The sequence below is a fragment of the Siniperca chuatsi genome, linkage group LG10, assembly GCF_020085105.1.
Source record: "Siniperca chuatsi isolate FFG_IHB_CAS linkage group LG10, ASM2008510v1, whole genome shotgun sequence".
NCBI lineage: Eukaryota > Metazoa > Chordata > Actinopteri > Centrarchiformes > Sinipercidae > Siniperca > Siniperca chuatsi.
This window is the reverse complement of record NC_058051.1, coordinates 2154594-2179000: the sequence shown is the minus strand read 5'-3', so window position 1 is coordinate 2179000 and position 24407 is coordinate 2154594. Positions and strand designations below refer to the sequence as shown.

General features: G+C 42.8%; 3 protein-coding genes across 8 annotated transcripts in view; 2 read left to right on the top strand and 1 right to left on the bottom strand.

The window, feature by feature from the left end:
• Positions 1-12590, top strand: part of ap4b1 (adaptor related protein complex 4 subunit beta 1) — a 22896-nt gene extending 10306 nt beyond the window's left edge. The window contains exons 8-14 of the mRNA XM_044211116.1: positions 1273-1384; positions 1563-1646; positions 1832-1935; positions 6066-6273; positions 6350-6664; positions 10846-10989; positions 11273-12590. Of these exons, the coding sequence (XP_044067051.1) occupies positions 1273-1384; positions 1563-1646; positions 1832-1935; positions 6066-6273; positions 6350-6664; positions 10846-10989; positions 11273-11805 (1500 nt within the window). The 3' untranslated portion in view covers positions 11806-12590. The remainder of the gene's footprint in view (positions 1-1272; positions 1385-1562; positions 1647-1831; positions 1936-6065; positions 6274-6349; positions 6665-10845; positions 10990-11272) is intronic.
• Positions 12399-21110, top strand: LOC122883048 (alpha-1,3-mannosyl-glycoprotein 4-beta-N-acetylglucosaminyltransferase C-like). 6 transcript variants are annotated; one of them, XM_044211131.1, is made up of 6 exons: positions 12615-12898; positions 14326-14408; positions 14579-14677; positions 14895-15045; positions 15945-16199; positions 16309-21110. In XM_044211131.1, the coding sequence occupies exons 2-6, from the start codon at positions 14364-14366 to the stop codon at positions 17208-17210; spliced, it is 1452 nt and encodes a 483-aa protein (XP_044067066.1). In that variant the 5' UTR covers positions 12615-12898; positions 14326-14363; the 3' UTR covers positions 17211-21110. The 6 variants fall into 6 exon arrangements, with proteins under 6 accessions (XP_044067068.1, XP_044067066.1, XP_044067070.1 ...); XM_044211132.1 differs by lacking the exon at positions 12615-12898 and adding an exon at positions 12925-13138; XM_044211133.1 differs by lacking the exons at positions 12615-12898; positions 14326-14408 and adding an exon at positions 12399-12525.
• On the bottom strand, positions 18582-24407 carry cfap126 (cilia and flagella associated protein 126). The gene is made up of 5 exons (XM_044211142.1): positions 24247-24407; positions 24101-24163; positions 23907-23981; positions 23581-23781; positions 18582-19350 (listed from the first exon to the last, which is right to left on the bottom strand). The coding sequence occupies exons 1-5, from the start codon at positions 24271-24273 to the stop codon at positions 18970-18972; spliced, it is 747 nt and encodes a 248-aa protein (XP_044067077.1). The 5' UTR covers positions 24274-24407; the 3' UTR covers positions 18582-18969.

The following is a 24407-nucleotide window of genomic DNA, read 5'->3' as shown; positions in this document are numbered from 1 at the left end:
GCGTTTTCTACTCTCACTGCAGCTATGCTGCAATCTGCTATTTTTGTAAATAAAGTTATATTGTCCAACTGAATCTGAACTTCCCTCTTTACCAGACTGTGTTGAACCGCATACTTCCATTTTAAAAGCTACAAAAAAAAAGCTTTAAACAGAGAGAAGCTAGATTGATTTTTTCCATTCAAATTCCGTCATTGCTGGTGTTTCAGCACAGAAAGAATATACACGATGTCATGATGATATAGATGATGTCATCAGGGTTATCTCGGCTTGGGCTCGAGACTTAAAAACAAGGGGTCTTCCGGTTTGGCAGCGTAGAAAGCAGACGCACACAGGCTCCAGTTTCTCTGACTTGTTTTTATCTTATTTTCCATCTCAGCTCTTCAGCCATCGCTCCACTTTAATTCCATTAGCATCACGGCTAACAGATAATCGGCGTTCCCTTTTTTTTGTTTACATCAGCACTTTGATTCAAATCTTTATCTTGCGTGTTGACAAGCCGTTTCTCTCTGCTCCATTTCCCTTTCCATTTTGTCTGACAAGCACCCAAACACATCTATATCCCACAGTTCATCTCATTCATTTAATGAATTAATTTACTCACAGACTCGATGGACTTTTGATTTACTCACGGATTGCTGCACATGGATCGGTGAGTCAGCTGGCAGCTGGTGTCAGCTAGCGGAGGATACTGAGTCTTTGACTGTGTGGTGGCCTGTTCTCTTTAACGTCATTTACACTCTGCCACCTTTACGGGGCTATGCTTCTTGACTCACATGTGGAATCACAGTGTCACAGTTGCAGATACTTTTGCATCCATCCACACTTTTAACAAACAAAAAAAACAAGGCAACATTGCTGAGTCTAACATGAGGTCAAAGACTGTACCGTCGCCCTCTTCTACACATATTTCCTACATGCTTGCTCAAGTAAACTCTGGCTCACCCCTTCCTTCTACCGCAGGCATCTCAGTTAATATGCTAACAAAATGAGGACATTAGCTGATTCATTGACTACCACAATGCTGGTTAAAGAACTTGAAACGTGTGTGAAAGGCGAGTGATTATGGAGACTAAAGACTCCATAATCTACAGACTAAAAGTCAGGATATCTCTGCATTTTATCGCTTGTGAGTCCCCCAACTTTATGGAAGTACAATACTAAATCACTGGAGTGACCCTTTAACATGCAACGATATCCACAGTTACTACCCAGTATTAGCAGTAGCAGTCCAATACGTTAATAATAGTAAAACTAGTACTGTTGTGTTTGCAGGTGCTAGTGGAGCTGGTGAATGATGAGAACGTAGCCATGTTACTGGATGAGCTGAAAGGATACTGCACTGATGTCAACACTGACACTGCCCAGGCTGCAATCTCAGCTATAGGTAAACACACACACACACACAGACTATTATTACACATTCTCTTTTATACTAACTACAAGTCTTTTATGTATATTATATATGTCACGTTTAGAGTGCTGAAGAAATTCAATCTCATCACCCAGTGGTGTGGGCGTACACTCAGTCACATCCTGTGTTTTCCTGTGCTGAATGTGTACAGGTCGTATTGGACGGAGCTACAGCGACAGATGTCTGGAGATCCTTACTGGACTGCTCGGGCTCAAACAGGAGCACATCACTTCTGGTAAACCCCCCCACACACACACACGTAGTGTTCATACTGTAGTCTGTCAGTATGCAGCTGCATTTGTTTAAGTGACCTTCAGACAAAAGAGCCATTTTTATTATGTCACAGTTGCCAGAATCTGTTTTTCCATGTAGTCTTTCTCCACAACAACTCTCTCTCTCTTCCTCACCCCCACTCCTCAGCGGTGGTGCAGACTATGCGTGACCTGGTCTGGGTGTGTCCTCAGTGTAGCGACACTGTATGTTTGGCTCTCGAGGGCTGCGAGGAGACTCTGCAGGATAGCCAGGTCTGACCCTTGCTGACACTGCTGCCACACCAACATACACAGCCTTAAGTGAAAGTAGTAGTACCACAATGTAAAAATACTCCATTTACAATAAACTAGTAAACCTCCTTCCATCGAAATGTTACTTGGTACATAAGTATTATCAGCAAAATATTCTAAATCAAAAGTTAAAGTTCTCATTATGTAGGATGGTTCTGTTATTTTATTATACATATTAAAGGTTACAGGCCCTGATCAGCGTCTGTAATGTTTAATCTTGATACAGCATGTAAGCATGGACACAGATATACCAAAAACTTAAAGTAACATTACATTCGCTCAGCTTTAAACAGTATGTCTCATATCATCATGGCGCCAGACAGGCGTGTGTGTTACTCTGGAACATCAACAAGGTCGACATCCTTATCAGTACTTCCAGACACCCAGAGTCTCCTAACGCAAAGTATGCCAAGTGTGAAGGACAGTGAGTTCCTCTCAGGTCTACTAACCATGTCAATGCACAAATTAAACATTCAACAACAAGATACAGATGCAAACAAACATCATTTCGAACACACACAAATAACATGCAAACTGTGACTGAGCCAACACGGAAAACAGGTGCAAAAGCTGCAGTGAATGTGGTCCTCGGTAGTTTTAGTGAGCCGTAAATTTAAATTTCAGACACTCATTAATCATCGTCTTTTGCGTCATCACTGACAGGTGTGCTGTCGCTCCATTATACGTTTTGCATCTATAAAATGCTGTGCAACACATTGTGGGATTGTTAGTAGAAAGTGGTGTACATGCCATGAACATTGCTTTTTATATTCCATTGTAGGTATTTTCGAGGGCACGATATAGTGCATGAATTTCACCTTCAGAATTTGGACACTCGAAATAAATGGCTGACCGTAAATATAGTGCACTAAATAGTAAATAAGGAGTGAATTCTGACACAACCTAATAAATAATACTTAAGCATGTTTTTTCCTAACTTTGATTGAAGACTGAACTAAATTGAACTGTTGGGTAGTTTAATCTATAACAGTGCATCATATTTTATTAAGTTATGTGTAAAATCTTAATCAGGAAAGTAACTAGTAACTATAGCTGTCAAATAAATGTAGTAAAAAGTACAATAATTGCCACTGAAATGAAACGTAGTGAAGTATAAAGTAGCATAAAATGGAAATACTCCAGTACAGTACTTGGGTAAATGTACCGAGTAGCTTTCCTCCAGAGGTTCGAGCGGGCTGTGTTTTAACAGGACAGCTGTGGGTTAAAACGCCTGCGTCATCAGGCACCAACCCTGCTGAAACGACCTTGCGAAATAAACTGACTTCCTGCTAACGCCACAGCTCCTGCTCTGTATCAGATATACGTTTTAGATTGGGCTTTAGCAATGTGATAATTGCAAGTTTGCAAGGAAATGCATGTTACTACTGAGTTTCACCCTTTTCTTTAATTTCTCTCCTCTCTCTCTTTTTTTTTTGCTCATTCTCTTTGTTTTAAAGGATGTTGACATGTTCCTGTCAGCATTTCTTACGCAGTATGTTGCACAATATAACCTGATTACTGTATATAAATGATTGTGACGGATTGTGAGAGAATAGGCCCATAAAACAGGTGCATAAAAGTCTCTTGCAAAAAAAAAGTACTCAGATCTTTTACTTAAGTAAAAGTAGCAATACCACAATGTAGAAATACTCTAGCTTAAATTGAGGTAAAATATTACAAGTATTATCATTATCAAATTACAAATAGTATCATCAAAATTTACTTAAAGTACCAAAAGTAAAAGTACTCATTATTTCAGATGAATGTATAATATATTATTGGATTATAATTAGTGATGCATTAATGTGTTCATCACTTTAATGGTGCAGCTGGTAAAGGTGGGGCTGATTTTGATTACAAAGTAACTTAAAGTAAAGGTATCAAATAAATGCAGTGGACTAAAAAGTACAATATTTGCCTCTGAAATGTAGTGGAGTAGAAGTACCTCACAAAGTACCTGATGTTCTTAAGTACAGTACCTGAGTAAATGTACTTACTTTGCACCACTGTTCCTTTGGACCCTGGGCCCGGTATTCCTGTTTGGTAACTCACCAAAGACTATATGCATTGTAGTATTGACATAGTGTATATGGTCCTCAGTAAACCAGTGTCTGATTCATGTGGTTAATAAATTTCATGTCTACAAGCATGTTTGGCAGCCTACATGGAGCTAAAAAGGAAGTAGAAAGAAGAAAAAATAAATATAGAGAGACTTCATCTTTTATGTTGATAAAGTAGTGTTGTGTTAAGCTGATTTCCTGTGAACTAAAAACCACCACCACTAGACATGTCTCTGTTTGCATATGGAAACACCACTTTGCATGTGTTTGATTGCAGCTTGATGACACATTTTCATAAGCAAAACTCTGAGAAACCAGACAGAGGTTTGACGGTACAAGTAATGTATGTCTGTCAATCCAACCGGCTGCGGCGGATGAAATATGCTTACTCTGATTTTGACATTAATTGCACAAAGAAAACTCAATTAAGATGTTTACATCCAGGCATGGCCTTAATCCGGTTATAATGTAGTTATGTGTGTGTGTGTGTGTGTGTGTGTGTGCGCGCAAATGAACAGCCTCTACCGCTTTGTTGCTTCTCTTTCGCTATTGTTTGTCTGCCTCAGTCTGCAGTGGTGGAAGAAGCATTCACATCCTTTACTTAAGTAAAAGTAGCAATATCTGAATAGAAAAATACTCCATTAAGTAAGATATTACGTCATCACGCTGGTGTAAGTATGCCTTAAAGGCCGTACACACTCATGGTACACCCACTTATTTGACCTGATTATACAGGTCTTCTCAGGACTGTGTGGACTAACAACTCCCTGACCTGTTAGTGTACAACTTAAGGTGTCAGTATGCTTCAAACAAAGTGTTCGTCGGCTCGTGGAGCAGCATCTGAAGCCCCCCGCTGTGGGCTCTAATAAGCGTCAATAAGATTTTATTCAGAATTTAATTTATAACTGCACAAGAAAATCAAGTTTGTGAATTTGTGGAAAAGATTTAGTTATAGAAAAAAAATCTGAGAAAGTCTAAATAAAATTTGTGCACCGATTATATCAACGGTGAAGTTACACAAAGACGTTTGTGAACATTCATAGCAAAAAAAAAAAAAAAAACAGCACTCAAATTTCCCACACTGTGTTTGACACTGAAGTTACAAATGCACACAGTTACAAGTATGAATTTTGGCCCTGCTTTTGGCTGTAAAAGTTAAGTGACTCTGCTTTGGAGCTGCCCGCGGATGTTCACAAAAGTCTTTCTTTAACTTCACTGTGGATTTTACTACAAATATTATCTACACATTCACAAACTTGAATTTCTTGTTGCAATTAGTTGCAGGCTTTGAAATTAATTATGAACATCATTTCACAATGAAAAAAAGTTTGAACTTCTCCCTCAAGCTCTCTTTGTACATTCTTCATCACTTTTTACATTCTTCATACAACTACTTCAGTCACTTTTTGTATGCACAATCGAGTGCCGTGCCTTCGGGGAAAGACTCTCTGAAAGTGTGTGTGGAACAACGAACAGCTTCTCCTTTAGATATGGTCGGACAACACGTCCTGGTTACTCGTCACGAGGCATTTGTTGCTTGTGAAAATGATTGGTAGCTGGTGCCTCACACTCACACTGGTCACCGTGTTTCTGCCCTCATTAGCACATGAAGTTTGGTGACCTGATGTATCTCCCAGCATAGCTCTGCCTGACCGTCCTGTGGAGTTTTTTGTAAACTCACAAAGTTATGTTTACATTCAGCGTTTCTCACCAAAACGCATTGTGTGTATCCATGAGGCCTAATACACATGTTGTCAGAAAACATTTGAAAAGACGATTTTTTGGAACCTGTTTACATCCGTGTTTTCTTGCTAGCAGTCTTCTTTCAATGCTGATCAAAATAACAGCGTGAAAACATCAGCATGTGCATCACGTCACCTGCGTCACCACACCACTACTAGTGGTCCACAGGGTACCTTTAAAACTGAGCAGAAATCTGATCAGCCAGAGTAACTCAAAAGATCTCAGTGGGTGTCGAGGTCCTTTAAATTTAGTCTTAATCCTCTTCTTATTCTCTTCATCCTCCATTAGGGCAGGCAGGCCTTGCTGTGGCTGCTAGGCGTGTATGGGGAGCAAGTCTCCAGTGCCCCCTACACGCTGGAGGTGTTCATTGATGGAGTGAGGAGCGAGGCCTCTCTGGGAGTCAAGATGGAGCTGCTGACGACCGCCATGAGGCTGTTTTTGTGCCGGCCCGCTGAGACACAAGACATGCTTGGAAGACTGCTGCACTACTGCATAGGTGTGTGCGTGTGCGTGTGTGTGTGTGTTAAAGAGAGAGAAAGAGATGACATTGTTAACACTCTTGTGTTTTCCAGAGGAGGAGACAGACATGTGTGTGCGTGACCAGTCGCTTCTCTACTACCGCCTGTTGCATTGTGGGATAGAAGAGACACGAAAGGTCCTCCAGGGTCGGCGGTCAGACCCGTCCCTGGGTGTTCTGATTGGCCGCCCCGCGGAGCCCATCAGCCACTGGGCATGCAGCTTTAACACTCTGGAGCCTCTGAGGCAGGGCACCGTAGAGACAGAGTCTGCCAGCAGAGGAAGCCCTGAACATGTGACCTTTGACCCCAAGCCTAACACTGACCTCTCAGACACACTGAACTGTAGCAAAGTTGACACGGTTCATGCAGGTAAGTATACAGTGGCCTTTAGTGAAGGTGTTATACAGTTTTTCTTAGAATGAAGAGAAAATATTTCTAATGTTTTTGCAACGTTCTCGTTAAACTTCATTTATCATATTATCATGAGACTTTCTCCGGACTACAACGTCCAGTCTTTCTAGCATCTCGGTGGAGTTACAGTGTTATCACAGGTGACGCAGTTGTAGTTAGCTTGCTGTCTTTTCCTCGCTAACTAGCTAGTAGTGAATATGGCCGACAATCAGTGGATGTTGTATCGGATGTATTAGCCACGCAGTTTCCTTTAAGATCATCTCACTGAAGTGGGGCAGCGATATGTGAGATATATTTAGACGGGCAACTATGAGTGCGATCCATGACTCATTACATCTGAGGAAAAGGCAAAATTGTATTGCTGGGACAGTTTTCTCTACAGAGAAGGGGACGTGGAGCTCGGAGGGGTTTAAGAAACCTGACTTGTCTTAGTAAGGCAGTTGCAAGACATGAACTTACCACTGGATCTCAGGGCAACACTCAATTTAAGTCTATAGTCTACAGTCGTGCTAGCGGCTCTGTAAAGCTGTACTGTAAGCTAAATGCTAATGTTGTTATGCTAACATTGTCATCATGACAATGCCAACACGCTGATGTTTAGCAGGTATCATGTTCACCATCATAGTTAGCATGTTAGTTAGCAAATTTCATGGCAGTCCCAGCCAATAGTTGTCGAGATATTTGCACCAAAAGCCAAAAATGTCAACCTGCTGGTGGCGCTAGAGGAAAAGTCAAGGGATCACCAAAGTCATTAGGATTCATCCTCTGGGGGCCCCTGTTTTGGGGCCCAAATTGGTCGTCTCTGACTAATTTTAGAATTTTAGATTGGTTGTCGCGCAGTTTGAGGGAGGTCGTGATGCCTGATTAATTGCCTGAGCGATCAACGATGTAGCTCTCCGATGGTTTGTTGGATTTCTGGCAAGTCAGAAATTTTGCAGTTTGAGCAGTTCAGCAGCCCGATTTCCTACATGGCTGCTGTCAAAAGATCTGTTATAAACTTTAGTGAGCTTGTTTTAATATTATTTGACTAGTATTCTACATGTTGTAACTCTAGTCTTGACTGAGCTCTGTGCTGTGATAGAAAACTGAACTTGGCTGCAGAACAGAGAGACCATATAGTCGCCATCTTCCAGACTTGGTTCCATGTTTTTCTTTTCTTCTTCTTACTTTCCGTTCCTAGTAGAATTGGACAAAGTGACGCTGCTTTTCTCTCTTTTTGTGAGTTTTGTCAAAATATCGAGAGGGGGGGGGGTTTCCATCTATGATGCAACAGTGGGGGAAACCAAACATAAGCAGGGCGAAGGGGACACTCAAACTCAAACTACCAAAGACTGCACAGCGACATTCTTGACAATATTCTTTCATTAATAAGGGACAAATTCAAAGACCACGAGAAGCTTGCCTTCAGGACCCAGAGCTGTGCCTTCACCGGTCTGTCCGAGAGCCACGGGATCCTTTGATCCGAGGAAAGCCGAGCTCCAGCTGTAGACATAGCCGCTGGCGTGGGCCGACCTTTGCTGTGGCCATGACTATCGCTGTGGATGTAGCTATTGCCATGGCTATGTCTGTGGAATAGCTTCTCCACAACCCTCAGCCAACACAACCATGTCACTTCACACCTGCATGTACTTAGTGTTACACATTAAAGCCCTGTGTCAGATTTGCTAATCATAACAGCCACAGCAATAGCTTCAACCACAGCCATAATCACAGCAACAGCAATGAACATAGCTGTAGCCGTAGACTCATCACAGCTACAGCCATATATATATATATATATATATATATATATATATATATATATATATATATATATAATTTGTTCATATTGCATTGCTGGTTGTTTGGTTAAATGAGCGAGTTAGGCCTGCTCGTTCCAGCAGTGAGGTGGGTTCTGAGTTGAACTGAATATATAGTAAAATGAATGGTTTTAGCCTCTCCTTTCTGTGTTTTGGGCGTCCTTTGGGTATGTGATGGTTGGTTTTCTGAACATAATGCTTGGTTATGAACAATATATCACATACACTCGGTGGCCACTTTATTAGGTACACCTGCACAGTCTGATGCAATCCAATACAACTGTTCTGCCCTAAAGTTTACGTTTATGATGCTAATGTTGGTGTTAATTCAATTGTGTGTTTTAACATTGAGCTCATAGTTAGTGGTTGTGTTTTACTGCATTATGTTAAGAGGTATTTCTAATATTCTGCCCTCCTTATGTATGTAAATGGGAAGGACAAAATATTCTCAGAAATTAACAAACAATTTAATTTACACATTTCTGACGATGTCAACATAAACGGAACATTATAAACTTTATAAATGTAGAATTTATGGCAGAGCTGTTATACTGAAAAGATTGTACAGGTGTAGCTAATCAAGTGGCCACTAAGTGTATAAATGTCACAAGCGACCTATAATGTTGCTTATATAGTGTGTAGTGTAGTGTAGTTGCATGATTTTTAGACTTACTGAACGCCCAAGTCTGAAACACACAGTCTGCTTCTGGTCTTGGTGTTTGAACAGTTGTTTGAATCTCAGCTTCTCACATTTCTCAGTGTTGATTATGGTGCCATGCAGTCTGGTTTTACTCGCCTCGCAGAACAGAACAAGGCTAATATATCCGCAGGAAACTATTAAGGTTGTTTAACATTGAATTCCACTGATTCACTGGCTCCTTAGCAAGCTGCTGGTGTTTCTGGTTTTCTTAACTTTTTGGCCTGCACTTTCTCTGCTGGAATAAAACGTCCCCACCTAATGGAATGTCAGTAATGATGCGTATCTGACCGGCATTAAAGGAGTTGCAGCTACAGAACTAATAAAGCCTTGTGCTCGAGCCAAAAAGTATAGTGGTGTTACCATAATTGTAGCTGTTGAGTATTTTGAATGATGATATGCAGTAGAAACTGCCCCTTTGCCAGACATACAGTACAATGCCTTCAGAAAGTTCACCTTTTGCTCAGTTTATTGTGTTATAAATGTAATGTAAAATGGTTTAATTTGACTTTTCTGGCATTGTTCTACACACAATGACCCATAATGACAAAGCAAAAACATGTTTTTAGAATTTTTTGAAAATGTATTGAAAATCAAAAACTGAAATCTCTCATTTACATACAATAAGTATTCAGAGCCTTTGCTTTGGCACTTCATATTGAACTCAGGTGCATCCGGTTTGCTTTGATGGTCCTCGAGATATCTCTAGAACTTGATTGGTTCTGCAGTGGCAAATTCAGTTGATTGGACCCTAACCCAGACCTGTGTACGTCAGTTACCAAAATTCACGGTGCATGTCAGACCAGAAACCAAAGAACCTCTGTGATCACATTGTGTCATGGTATAGATTTGGGAAAGGGTATAAAAACCATTATTAAAATGTGTTCAGTCAGGAGCACAGTGAGCTCCATCGCTGGACTCTTCCTAGAGCTGGCTGTCTGGCCAAGCTCAGTAACCTACCAAGAACTCAGTGGCCACTGTAACAGAGCTTCAAAAGTCCTCTGCAGAAATGGGGGAACCTGCCGGAAGAACAACCATCTCAGAAGCACTCCGTCAATCAGAGCTTTTGGTAGAGTGGCTAAACAAGCAGCTCCATTTGCAACATCACAGAGATCGTAATTTATAGAGAAAACATTTTCTGGTTTTCCCTCTGATGTCCTCCGGCTGCTCTGCCTCAACTCTCAGTGATTTACAGAGTTTCCTGATGGACAGATCGCTCTACTTGTTGCTAAAGTAACCGCTAACTGCTGCTTAACTAGTTAGCGGTCCTATTAGCTGACTCTGTCCGGCCTGGGAGCGCTCTCCTGTGATGCTCAGGGTCACAAATATCTTCCTGCCACTTTAAATGGGTCCCCATGGATCCAGCTTACATACTAAATTGTGTTATTTTGAGATATTCTGAGAAAGTACCCCCCCCAAGGTTAGAGTCCATTTCTGGGAATGCAGTGCCATTTTTAATCACAAATCTCTGCTTCTGGCACTCATCCTAACTCCCTATCTCCCTTCCACTTCAACCTTATCCTCCCTCCCTCTGTCTACCATTCGGGTCCCTGTTGCTGCATCCTTACCCTCTCTCTTCTTTCTCCTCCTTCACTTTCCTCCCTCCCCTTCTTTCTCTCTCTGTCCTCCCACGTCCTCTCCAGACTCAGACAGTGCCAATCGGTGTACAGACTCCTCCTCTGATGTCTGGGCTTCCGGCGGCGCAGTCCCCCTCAGCTTGTCCCTCTCCCCGGCTCTCAGCCCAGAGGAGTTTGAGCGCCTGTGGCTGCAGAGAAAGGCCGAGCAAGGTAATTAAATGAAAGGAGATTCTTCCATGCCAAACGCTTCCTCTCGATGGGACAGGAATTGCGGTTGACGGGAGCAAACAGGTCTGCCGTAAATACTGTAAATCCAGTCTGAAATGGAGGAATGTATTTAAGTACATTTACTCAAGTACTGTACTTAAGAACAACTTTGAGGTACCTGTATGTTATTTGAGTATTTTCTGTTCATGCCACTTAATACTTCTACTTCATTTCGTCTGTCTGACATCAGTTTCTCGGACTTTGCTCCTTGTTTTGTTGCGGCTAGGTGCTGAGAAAACGGAAGAGGAGGAGGATTATGCGTGCTTGGAAGAACACGTCCAATGTCCTGCGATACCTCGCTGTTCGCCACAAAGTCTTCAGGCTGCGATGCAGCTGGTCAATATCCAGACGCTGGCCTTCACGCCGCCGCACACACTCCCTTGGAGGGTCTACCTGTACACACACACCCAGCACGCACACTCTGGCAACACAGCCCACAGCACGCTCATACTGGGGGAGCTCCTGTACACTGGAGAGGCAAATCAGAGAGTAGTAGCAAAGGAAGCCATGGGTGACGGTGAGGTGGTGGTGGTGGAGGAGGAGGAGGAGGAGGAGGAGGGCGGGGAAGAGGAGCAGTTAAAAGAGGGAGAGGAGGCCACAGCTGACGGGCTGAGCGGGAGAGAGTCGTTGAGAAAAGACGGAGAAGAGGAGGAAGTAAAAGTGACTCTGAAGCAGCAGCCAAGAGATGACAAAGCTCTGAAGGGGTTTCTCTCCATCATTACCACTGTACTGCACACACTGTCCTCAGGGAGAAATTAAGTATGCATTACACACACACACATCTTTGTACTTGCTTACAAAGACGCTCACTGAACACACTCACTCCCTATACATAACTGTAAAATTTCCCCTTGCCGGAAAAAGCACCTCACTGTGCAAAGTGCTTTCACTCTGAATCAGTCAGCCCCAACAACAGGAAACATCCAGATCATACACATCTAAATGAGTGGGAGAAACTGCTCGCACGTCTCTTTTCATCTTCCACATTTTAAGTTGTATCAGCTGAAATAATTGATGTTGGAGTGGAGTCTTTACAGGAGTGGAAACGTCAATAAACACGGCCGCATTATTCAGTAGAGAAGTAAATCTCAGCTGAGGGCCATTCATCTCCTCAGCTTGCTGTTTTTCCACAGTCGAGCCATAATAAGAAGATTAACGAATAGTTCAGGTTGGGAAAAGGGTTGGCCTGATGGGGGCACTATGGAGGACCAGTTTCACTGCACCACCAAAGCAGTGGTTGTTTTCCCCCCTGGGACTGAAGTTTACAGACAAACACATGCCCTGAGCGAAGTAACCGCCTCGCTCATTCATAGGATGCAGAGCTGGACCGGGGCCCTGAAACTGAAAGGCATCGTGAATCTTGTTTTTATTTCTGTGTGTGCGCCACTGAGCTGTTGTCCGAGGCTCCCAGATGCCCAGCCTCACCCTTGAGTGTGGATTCAATTTTACTGATTTGTGTGCACGTTGGAGGCTATCATGGTAAATGCAAACACGTGAACAGACTTGAAACAAAATAAAACGCTTGGATGCCTCCTGCACTGTCATGAGTCTGTATCTGTTTTAATTAGGCAGTGGATGTCAGTAGGACTCCGGTGATCCGTATACGCAGGCTTTTGGATATCGTTTAACAGTGACGACACACTCGGTTCACATGGTGGCTCGTATTCACGCCCATGCAGCGCGCAGCGTTGTGGAAGGACCAGCTGGCTGAAAGCGAAGAGGATGTGGCAACACTGGCCGTTACTGTTAACGGGGAAGTGTGTTTGTCCTCTCCGCCGGTGCCTCCCGTGACTTTCCGTGCCTTATAAGTACAAGAGGAGCGCGACCCGCGGAGCGGAGCCGCCGGGCTGAGGTAGGACACTAACGGCGACATCTGACCCGCAACAGCTGCTCTCCTGCGTGCGGTCTCCGTATTAGCTGTGTACGACGCATTTGGCTAACTTTATGCACTTTTTTTCGGGGAGGGGCGTAACGTTACCTTTTTTTTTTATTTAAATACAGCTATAATTAAGCGGTTTAACGTAACCGGGTTCGCAGCTGAAACGACGCACGTTGACAGTCGCACCGGGCTCCAGCTGTCGGATCGTTGCCTGTAATTATTCCGCTCCTTCTCCAACAGCCTCTGGCGGCGTCGTGCGTAAAGTTAGCGTTACTTTTATTGCAGTCTCTAAAACGTTACTGTGGGGTCAGACACATTTTATTGTGGAGTTTTTTCAGTAGGGGACGCGCCATGAGGCGGCCTGGTCTGTAATTAGTCAGCAGTGGAGGTTCAGTGAACATCGTATTGTGCGTCCTGTTCATCGGGGATAGTTTGAGCAGACCTGAAACTGGATCTGATTCCTGGACTAGAATGAAATCCTTTCTTGCAGTGCGTGTGAACAGAGCAGAGGGGAGCAGCATGTCTCAGCTAAATATAAATCCGAGGTCATTCTGTGTTCAGACCCTTTTCTCAGTCACTGTAAACTCCCTACCGGACTGTTGTATGATAAAGATTATTTTGGCAACAGAGCCATGGGCCCAGTGCAGCTAGACAAGAAGAAAGAAAAGACAAAGTGTCCAATAGCCATGGGACCTGGGAGGCCTGCCCTGTCTAATGGCTGTAGTCAACATACTAATTTAGATTGTGAACTTCATTTGATCAGGGTCATTTCTCAGTTAGCCAGTTATGTGTTTAGATGAGTAATGTTATGCTATTAAATAAACCTGTAAACAACAACAAACAAATCGTACCAAAATGAGAAATAAGGAATAAAACAGTATAAAGTGTAAGCAAGAATCAACAGTCTAAGTTCGTGTAAGTAGCCATTTCTTTTAAAAACTCTTGCAGTTGTTTGCTGGGAGGTTGTTGTAGTTTTATGGCGCCCCGATAGTAAATGCACTTTTATAATCTTGATATCAGATGATACCATTTCAATAGGATGTGAGATTGGGAGCCAGGCATGTTGAAACAAGTGGAGCAGCGGCCCTCTGAACTCTGATGGCCCCACCACTGAATCAGGACAACAGACAAATGAGAAGGGCATGATTAATTTACTACAAGTCTCAGCCAGATAAAAGTATTTCTCAAAATCGTTGTCCGCTAATTAATTACATCAGGATTGTCTAATACTAATGATATTAGACTAAAAGAAGACTTTTATCACATCGTTACGATTGAGTTGTGGGGTAATTTGATGAATTGAGCAGGTTAAAAGCATCTGTTTGGTTTGCTGTCACTGGGAGAGCCAGGATGTGACATCAGCCAGAGTCTGATTACTGATTTCTATTGATTTGGTCAAGTGATAACATACAGAAGAGGACTTTGGAGCTACAGTGACATGTCCTTAACTAGACCTTACTGTCCACAGTATCTGACACATACTGTAAGTATGAACAGTTAAATGTATACATTAGCCTCTTAAGTAGCACAGAGAGCTGCTTGTTTAGGCTCCTCAACACAACTCCAGAAACATTCATTAACTGTTTCCTGAATTATTCACTGTTGTGCTGAATGAGTTACACCCATGTATGTGTGTGTGTCTGTGTGAGATAGGAAATGCGACGTCATTCAAAGAAGAAGAATGTTGTTCTGGCAGTGCTGCTTCTCATCGGGGGATTGTACTTCATCAGCCATTCGGACGTTCTCATCTCTGTGAGTGTACACTCAGCCAAGCAAACCCGCAAACACAGACTGGGTCGCATTTCAGCCCATTAGATGCAACAACTTATATCTTCATTGCTTACAGGAAACTTCCAATTCAAACAAACTTGAATGTGAGGCTTTTACAAGAAAGCATCACTTGAGCTGTACTTGCTCTCGCTTTGCAAAGTGTGTCATAAATCTTGACAACGCAACGTTTGTTTTGCAGGGCCTGAGAAGGTCACACGAACCGATTCCAAATGAGTTAACTTGGCAAGCAGAGAGGCTGGTTAGTAAGGCGTCCTGGGTCGAACGGGGAGATCACCTGCCTCTCAATGTGTCCTATCAGCTGCTTGCTGGAGCACCATCCACTCAACAGAGTGAGTGACACACTTTGTCCCCTTTTTGTTATATTAAGGTGAAAGCTGAATTGAAGTGATGGTTATTTAACTTTGTGCAACAGTTATTTCCAAGCTGCTGAATCATGCTAACAAGTGTTGAACTAAATCGCAGAATCTAATTGTGTGCACCTTCCTTTACGTTTGCGTGCTTGCACGTGTTGTGTAGTTTTCCTTACAACTGTGACACATGTACGGTTTCTTTACACCAGGTTGCACCGCTCACCTACACACCGCGTCAATACGTACAATTGAGCATTTTAATACATACGGTGTATTACATGTATTTATATTTCTTCACCTTTTGAATTTTTATCCTTTTTTTATATTTCTTTTTTCCAATTCCTATTTTTAATCTTATTGTAATTCTTAATCTTTATTGTACAATAGCCTTTAGCTCAGCCTCAAGAGTATGCTGCCCTGCATTTCACTGCACATACTTTATGAGCATGTGACAAATAAAATCTTTAAAATCTCAATTCTGACTTGCCTGAAGATAATTTTTTAATCTTTACTTTTTTGTCAAAAAGGAGCGCGTGATGGTGTTTTCAGAGAGGTAATACAGGCGCAGTAGATTTATGACAGCACAGATGCCCAGTGATAGGTCGAAGCATGATTTAACAATAGTACTGGGCTTCCATAGGAATGCTCGCCCAACTTTTGGCACATTTCACCATGTGCCAATTATTCTCACTTAAAATCTTTGACATCTAGCTCCTGTTCCTGTAGAGGTTGAATGACTTACGTTAAATGCATCCCTCCAAACAAACGACTCAGAAATCTTATTTGGTGCATTTTATAATGGTAAAATAGATGATTGATGGTTTTGAATGATATAAAAAAGCCCTCACATTTCCCTTTTCTGTCCTGACCTCTTTCAGGGTATTTGTCAGTTGGATTGTCATCGGTGAAGAGGAAGAAGGGCAGCTATCTAATCGCCACCTTGCAGTCCCTCTTCTCCCAGTCATCTCCCGAAGAGCGCTCCTCCATGGTGGTGGTAGTGCTGCTGGCAGATTTCGATGTCAGCTGGAGAGTCGCTACAGTGAGGGAGATCAAAACAGCATTTGCCTCGGAGCTGGAACAAGGCCACCTGGTGGTCCTCCATGTTCCTCAGGATTGGTACCCTCCTGTCACAGGTGCAGTGCACGTGTGGTCCTACTAGTGTGCAAATTCATTCACGTCCATGTCATGAGTGGTTTGTTGACGCTGGAACACTGATACAATGTCTCTCTGGTTCTCCTGCAGGTCTAAAGAGGAACTACAACGATGTCCCAGAAAGGGTGTCGTTCCGCTCCAAGCAGAACCTGGATTACTCCTTCCTGATCCACTACAGTGCCGGTCTTGGCCGATACTACCTCCAGCTGGAGGACGACATCTCCTCCGCAAAAAACTTCCTTACCACCATCAAGAGGCGTGTTGAGGAGCAAGAGGCAAAGAAGCCCACCTGGGCAATGCTGGAATTCTCGGCCCTCGGCTACATCGGAAAACTCTACAAATCAGCCCATCTTCCTCTCCTGGCCCGCTTCCTCTTCCTCTTCTACCAGGAAATGCCTTGCGACTGGTTGATGGCTCACTTCCGAGAGCTGCTGACTCAGAAAGAGCCAATCCTCTTCAAACCCTCGCTGTTCCAACACATGGGGACTTTCTCCTCGTTCCAAGGGACATACAACAAGCTAAAGGACAAGGACTTTGAGGAGGGGCTCTACACCAACCCGTCAGCTGAGGTTTACTCTGATATGTCCCCCTACAAGAAACACTTCCCCAAACTGGCCTGGGATGCCGGGGAGGGATTCTTCTGGGGACGCTCCCCGGAAAAGGGAAATCACCTGACTGTGGTGTTCACAGATCCTACAGTAGTGACGGGGATATTTGTAGAAACAGGGTCGGGGGGCAAAGACCTCCTGGAGTCAGCTCAGGTGGAGATAGGCCGTGAAGTGTTTACCACCAAGAAGGAGGGGAAGAGCTGTAGAGAGTTCCAGTCGGTGGGGACGTTCGAGAATGGGAGGTTTGAGATGCAGGAGATGGACAAAAAGTATAGCGCTGCCTCTTCCTGTCTGAGGATACAAGTCACGGATGGGCAGAAGGATTGGGTGATCATTAAGAAAATCAGGATCTCAACGTCGAGTACACCTCCACACCAAGCATAGGAGTGGGATTTGTCTTCCTGCCAGATTAATAATTTATCTCTGTTTGATCTGCTGGACTCTGTATGCAGGCTGAACATGTGACTTCTGTGCCTTGTTAAACAGCTTCACTGATGAAGCCACAATCCAGTGCTTGAAACTGTGTAAAGCTACTGTCAATATGAAGAAAATGTTGGCCCAAGCTCTGTGGTAACTTGTTGTCTCTTCAACATCATGAAATTTGCAGTGATTGCAGTTAATATATCAGCTATAACCAAGCACCACCATGTGTTTCATTCATATATATATATTATGCATTGTGTATCAGACAGACTGTTTGATTATTTGTATTGTCCATTGTTTTTCAAAAAAGGCACAGGAGGGAGTAACCAACTGAATTGCTGAATTGTGGTTTTATTACCCTGAGTCATCATGCGTCATGGGGACAGGGCCATTCTGTGTTGCAGGGGATTGTGCCGTGGTTTATTTTTTGGAAGTTTGGAAGACAGGTTAAACCGGGCTCAGACTACAGGAGTTTTAGGCCGATTTATCCCCGATTCACCCCTCCCGACAATCTGGTCTGGGAGCGTGGTCGGTACCGATGTTCGGCCCAGATTATCTGGTAACGTGAGGGGTTTACAGATCCAGTCTTAAGCCTCCCGAACTGCTCGCAGACTCACCGGGGGCCGCCCCGATAATATCGGACATCACACAAGAGCCGGTGAGAGAGACAAGCCCGGAGCAGCTGACGGTGTTGCCAAGCAACGGTAGACATTCTAGCGTCGTCGCACCACGCGAGTCCCCATTTTGTTTACATCTGCTTCCCCGTGAGATCACGTGGTGCACGGCTCCCTCGGCCACGATAATCTTAATATCCTGCAGTGTGCGTGATGCGCCATTATTTTTAAATCTTTTAGTGTGAGCATGTTTGAGATTAGAGAGAGGAACATCTGCGACGTTTCTCCTCATCCATCCCGACTTCAAAACCGGTTCGGATGTTCAAACTCCTGTAGTGTGAGCCCGGCATTAGACACGTTAGTATGACCACAGAGCCTTACAGTGTTCTTTGTTCATGCCTCCCAATTTGATTGTAAACTACAATTTTATTACTTACATAAAATGGGAGCCATGATGGCAAACTACACATTTAAACAATTTAAGTTAATTTTATAGTCTGTGTGCTCCTGGAGAAGTACACCATCTCATTTTCCACACTTCCCATTTTTCATCAATGTGTTCTCCTTTATTCCAGCCAGACGGTATAAAGATTCAGATTTTCTGAAAACGGCCCATCAAAATGTTGCTACATGTGTCCCAAAATGTGAGAGGGCCAAATCAAATTACTGACTGACATCTACGGTCAACTTCTGTTTCCACAAAGGAGAAAACAACAGCTTATTCTTTTGCAGTGTTTATTGGAGCTCTTATTGTTACTCTGGTCGGTTCATAGAACAAGAAGACATTCTGGACGGACAAATGGAAAAATAGTACAGAGAGAGGAGACGGGTGGAGACGGGTGGATGGAGGCAGTGTAAAAGAGGTTTGGGGGTAAAGAGAAACAACCCTTTCAGTCAGTAATCATTATGAGGCAAACGTCCATAACAAAAAGATATGTTTTAAAAAAAAAAGCTTTCTATATTTTCCCCCTGATGACCATACATTGACTTTTCATGATTCATGAGTTGGAAACTACTTCAGTACAATCAGCCATGCTAAAATAAGTCCAAACTGGTACAGTTAATGGGCATTTATTTTTGTAGGTATAAGAATTAAATGAAGAAGTTCACTGGTCTTGCCGTGCATCTCTGTGTCTCTGCTTAGAGGATGATGGTGCTCCTTGGCTGGCTACTTTCTCTGCCACATTGCTCACTGGTCTCCCCTTGCCAGTACCGGGCCTGCTATTGGTTCCCTCTCCAGCAGCAGGCCTCAAAGCTGGCTTCTTTTCAGCCGCAGAGCCCTGGCTCAGCGGCCTGTCTTTCCCAGTAGCCTGAATGGCTTGTTTTTCTTCAGCGGGCGGACCAACGGTTCCAACCACAGCTGCCCGTGAGTCCTGGATTTGGCTGGCAGTTGTCTCGCCTCCAGTGACGGGGCGGTTCTGAGATGCAGGTCTGGCTTCAGCTGCAGAGGATGGGGCAGCACCGTCCTGCTGTACGTCCACTTTGGTCTGAAAGGACAGAAAACAGACAATGGCCACTAAGCTGATCTGAACAGAAAGGGGCACATTCTTGCTCTTACAAATGAAAAGTTGAATTCATAAGCAATAAAACACACCCTTGCTCTCTTCAGTATGCTCAGGAGTTTTGCTGCTTCAGCCTTACTTGGTCTGGTGTAGCTAATGGTGGCTAATGTTAGCTAACATTAGACAGAGTATTGCTGTATAATGGACATTACCCATTAAATGTGTTGATTTCGTGACTCTTTTCTACTTGTGCTACTGTTACAGTGTGTTTTAGCATTATCCTGTAACCTGTTGGTCACTTGTGGCCACAGTAGTTGCTATTCAGCAAAAGTAAATAGTCTCCCTTTAAAGACCCTGAAAACATGGCAAATCTGAAGTATTTACCTATTACGTTACATATTCATGACTTGCTGCTACAGAGTTATTTGGTCTGGTAACCACTCGGTACTTGTGGCTAATAAGTTCAACTTTAGGTAGGTATTTCTGTGTAACTGAACTAGTTTGCTGATTTATTCCTCTTTTTTTGCTCGTGCTACTGTCACACTACTTTTTTACCACGTCGCAGATGAATAAGCAGGTGTGCTTACTACAATGTTTAACTTTTGTGATAAAACCCTTGAAAGTTAATATGTGACATGTTAGCTTAACACACATATAGAAAGGTTAGAACATTAGCAAACTGAGTCAATAATGTCAGTGACACAGTTTGCTAACATTAGCCACCAGCTACTGGACCAGACCAGATGGTAGCCCCAAAATCTGTGAGGCTGTGTCTGAAATCGCTCCCTATTCACTGTATAGTGTACGGAGCCCCAGAAGGATCACAGACAGAAAAAAATATGTATATTGAGGCCACGAAATGCTATTCATTCGCACGTTTTAATTAACTCGTTTGCAGTTTTAATCAACTGGCATGAGCAGCACATCATGGGAGCCGGACAGCTCAGTCCTACACTTTCCAGTGACAGGCCAGCGTTTGTGGGTTTGGGCCCTGAACGGGAGGCTTGGAAAGTGGTAGAAGATAAACAGCTGTTTATGGTTTACAGCTAGAGGGAGGTTGACACAGAAAAGTGGTTTGATGAAGTCATTCTGAATAATAATAATAAGCCATGTTCTCAGAAACACATGGCTACATTACTTAATATTCAGGGGATTAAAGTAAGGGGAATAAGAGAATGACATGTTTGCTTATGAATTACATTTTTCATTTGTAAGAGGAAGAATGTGTTATTTCTTCTTTCAGAAGTTACATAGTCTTGCTTTTACCTATACTTAAAAAAAAAAAAAGCTTAACTAATTTGCTCTAGGGTGTTTAATCCCTGGACATGTCGTGCTATTTTAGTTTGCTCTTCACTGAAATGTTTGGTATATAAGTTTGATCACATTCATTTATTTCAACCAAATTACCTTTTAAAAATGGCAAATACATTTGTGTGACTGATTGAGAGGACCTAATCTTGGTAAATCCTATAGTCTTCAATTTTGTTTTCAGGATTGTAGAATTGGTAGACTTTATAATCAGCATAATACAGTAACTTCTGTCAGAAGCAGGAGCCCTTTAGAAAAACAAATATGCACATGTTGCATACTGTTCCATGCAGAGAGATCAGAGAGAGCTTTTATTGTTTCTAATTTCCTGAGGCAACACAGGGAGAGCTTATCTCGTTTCGGCTGGCTCTCCACAGGGACACGAGCCTGCTCTACAGCAGCTCAGGTTACTTGGAAATAAAAAAATATGTCTTGCACTTACTTGTGTTTTGCTTTTCCTCCACTCATTAGGAAAAAACATTAGGAAATTTAGGTGGAGGTGCCAGGAAATATGTAGTTATAGTCTATAGCCTCCCCTTCCAGGGGCGGGGCCGGAGGGGTAGCCAGGGGTGGCATGGTCCCCCCTCCCTGCCAGAGTCAGAAGGCAGTTGGTACTTGTTGGTACGTCTTTCAATGAATGTTGACATTAAAGATGTTCAGCACAACGAGGATTGAAGCTGAAACAAACCATTATCATTATAAATAATAATAAATAAATCATTACAATACAATTTCATCGCGGCTTGCTGCAGGAGCAACCAGGATTGAGAGACCACGGGGGATGTGGTTTTTTCAGCTCTCCAGAAGTACAAAACACCTTCCATGTATGTAGAGTTTTCTCTTTCACTTTGCTATTCATTTTACTTATGTAGAATATTGAAATATCCATCAAAATACTAATTTGAATGTAATCAAGGTAGCCATTGACTAATGGGTGGTGATATGAGCAGTGTTTGAGAACTAATTAAAGAGAGCACAGGAATCCACAGCAGCTGTAGCTTCATTAATGATTCAAATCTTCCAACACAGCACCAGATCTAACAGACACTTAAGATATAACACAGAGTTTTTAGTTTCCCTTATATGCAGCGTCCATCCTGAGGATTCCTGTGGTCCACCAACATTTTTAATTTAAGCAAAACTCCAAACACAATTTCCTCTGGTTATTAAAAATGTTTTATCTTGTCAAAAGAGAATATTCATGGGAGTTAGGGCCTTTTCAGACCAAACGCGAATAATCGGTGCGAATAAATATTTCGTCGTGCAGTTTAGTTTTTTTTGCTCTCGCGATCGATAGATATGGATGTTAATGTCATAATTCCATTCTCACTTATCAAGATGGATATTGAACGGCCGATTCATTTGATCCCACAGCATAGCGCTCTGTTTGACGTATAAGTGAGTTGTGACGGTGAGCTCCTGTAGCAGTCGCTACTGCTGCTGTTTGAAGACTCCATGACAAGGATGAATCGATGACTGTGTGCGAGGCTTTAATTTTCAGTGAATACTTGTGTCGGACTTGGTGTGAAAGGTTTGCGGATGTTCCGCATTTTCTGAAAAGATTGACTGAAAAGGCCTTTAAAATGGGACCATTCTGATTATATAAGTAAATAACAAGCGACAGGAATAAAGGAGACACATTTAATTGCACTATAAGCTACTGTAGTTTGCACTGAACCCCTGTGCTGTGAATATGCACAGTTGTGGATTTGGCATTTCTTACTCTGAATAAACAATTTGATATTGAAATTGGAATATTTTCCCTCAGGTTTGCGCATGTAAGCTACACAACAGTTCATTGGGGAAAACACTAAATACATTTGCGTTTCCATGGCATCACATAATAAATCTCTTATGTGGGTTGTGATGTCTCATCCTAACAAGGTTTTGGTAATTGAATTTCCTCCAAAAAGTGATTTTGAAAGATCCAAAAATCATATTATATCAATTACATCCAAGAAATATTGTTTTTAAACGTCCATGAACAAATCTTTAACTTGTGGAAAATGGTATTTACCTACAACTTTCCATTCATAATACAACCTCTACATTAAACAAAGGTCTGTGTTTTATATGATATGGATTCTAATGGTCACAGTTTGTCCGATTTTTATAGCTATCTACTTTTAATATGCATGTTTTTAGAGCATTATGCCAAACAGAGGTGTACCCCTGTTTATGATCCGTCTCATGGTCCAACCTCAGATCAGATGTCTGAGTGGTCCACATTATGGTGGACTGGGTTCCAGTTAAGCTGACGCCCCCTCTGAGAGGCCACCTGACAGCACCACAGACTGGATTTCTTCTGAAAACCAGCCTGTAAACCGTTTTGTTCAGGAAAGCATCGTCTTGTCTTGTGTTATGACCTCCTAAACATCGCGACCGCTCCCCTGCCCACGGCCGCTCGGTGTTCATTAATCTGCTTTAAAGTTTTTAATAACAATTGTTTGATTTCCTTTTAAGATTTTAATGAAATGTGCAATACAAATGAAATGTATTACTTTTAATATTAGTTGCTGATGTGAGTAACCGCAGCAATTAGTTTCCTCTCTGCTCATAGATAGTAGATCAGTAGTATTCATGGGAAACATGCTGTGTTTGTCCTGAAGCTAATCATTTTACTCTTTGAGTAAAGATGCAGTTGATCACTGTGTTCAGCTCAGAGGTCAAGCTTTACCTAAAAGCTGGGAAAACTTGAAAATCTAGGTCTGCCTAAACATTACACAGTGTCTTCTATGACTGTCACACCATGTGAAAACTTTTGAAATGCATCTTGTGAAAAGATAGGGCAGGTCCAAAACAGGTTGGAGGAGTTCAATGAGTCTGTATATTCTCACAGAAAACACAGGACAACTATATGTTTGTGTTTGTGTGTGTTGCCTCCTGTTAACAGACTGCGGGCCTAACCTGCTCGCCAGCATCCTGCAGTCTATCTGTGTTTTTGCTGCCTCTGTGTGGCTGAGACTCGCCAGTGTGCTGTGGGTCAAAGCCCCAGGACTTCAGCCTGTTGAGACCCTCCACGGAGCGGCCTGTAGGGTTGATGCGGTGAGCTGGGATACGAGCAGGTAGATCCCAGGTCCCCTTAAAGTCTGGCCATGCACTGCCCCTCTATAGCATCATACACACACACACACACACACACACACACAAGTGAGTGGAGTCATACATAGATTCACAATGACAGAAAGGCAATTTTGAATGAAATGAGAAAAAGAGGTGTGATGTGCTCTCACCTTTACCACTCCAGGGAGCAGATGTCCTCTATCATCGGCAATGAAGGTGGTGTGACCCTCCTGTGCAGTGGGTCTCTACACACACACACACACACACACACACACAGTGAAATGAACCCATTCATCAAATTTACAGATGACAATGCTACTCTTGAAACAAATACAACAGGACAGGAGTGCTGATATAACGTCACCTCTTTGAAGTGCTTGGTCTCACACCAGTTCTGCAGCCTCTGCGACTTGAAGGCGCTGTCATACTGAGGATGGAAAGTGTGCATGAGTAAAACAGAGCAGCAGCATGTCTAATATTCCCTTTTTTTATTTTTTATTATTGGGTTACCTGGTTTGCTGAGTAACTGGACGACATTTCCGCATCTGTCTACAGCCTCGGCGTCTGTTTTTGTTGACTCGTTGCTTAGCAACGTAATCAAACTGACCTCTCCTTTCCAGGCTTTTGAGAGGCGGAAATGGCAGCATTGTTCCTGAGGTAACGACTAATGG

What these genes read in the sequence shown, in the direction of transcription:
- cfap126 (XM_044211142.1), bottom strand. Translation starts at nt 24,273, where the DNA reads ATGTCGTCCAGTTACTCAGCAAACCAG. An exon ending in TGCTCCCTGGAGTGGTAAAG is followed by an intron (nt 23,782 to 23,906) that starts GTGAGAGCACAT and finishes ATGATGCTATAG; the next exon opens with AGGGGCAGTGCATGGCCAGA. An exon ending in TGCAGGATGCTGGCGAGCAG is followed by an intron (nt 19,351 to 23,580) that starts GTTAGGCCCGCA and finishes CTGTCCTTTCAG; the next exon opens with ACCAAAGTGGACGTACAGCA.
- LOC122883048 (XM_044211131.1), top strand. Translation starts at nt 14,364, where the DNA reads ATGTCCTTAACTAGACCTTACTGTCCACAGTATCTGACACATACT. An exon ending in AGCACCATCCACTCAACAGA is followed by an intron (nt 15,046 to 15,944) that starts GTGAGTGACACA and finishes GACCTCTTTCAG; the next exon opens with GGTATTTGTCAGTTGGATTG. An exon ending in TTGGTACCCTCCTGTCACAG is followed by an intron (nt 16,200 to 16,308) that starts GTGCAGTGCACG and finishes GTTCTCCTGCAG; the next exon opens with GTCTAAAGAGGAACTACAAC.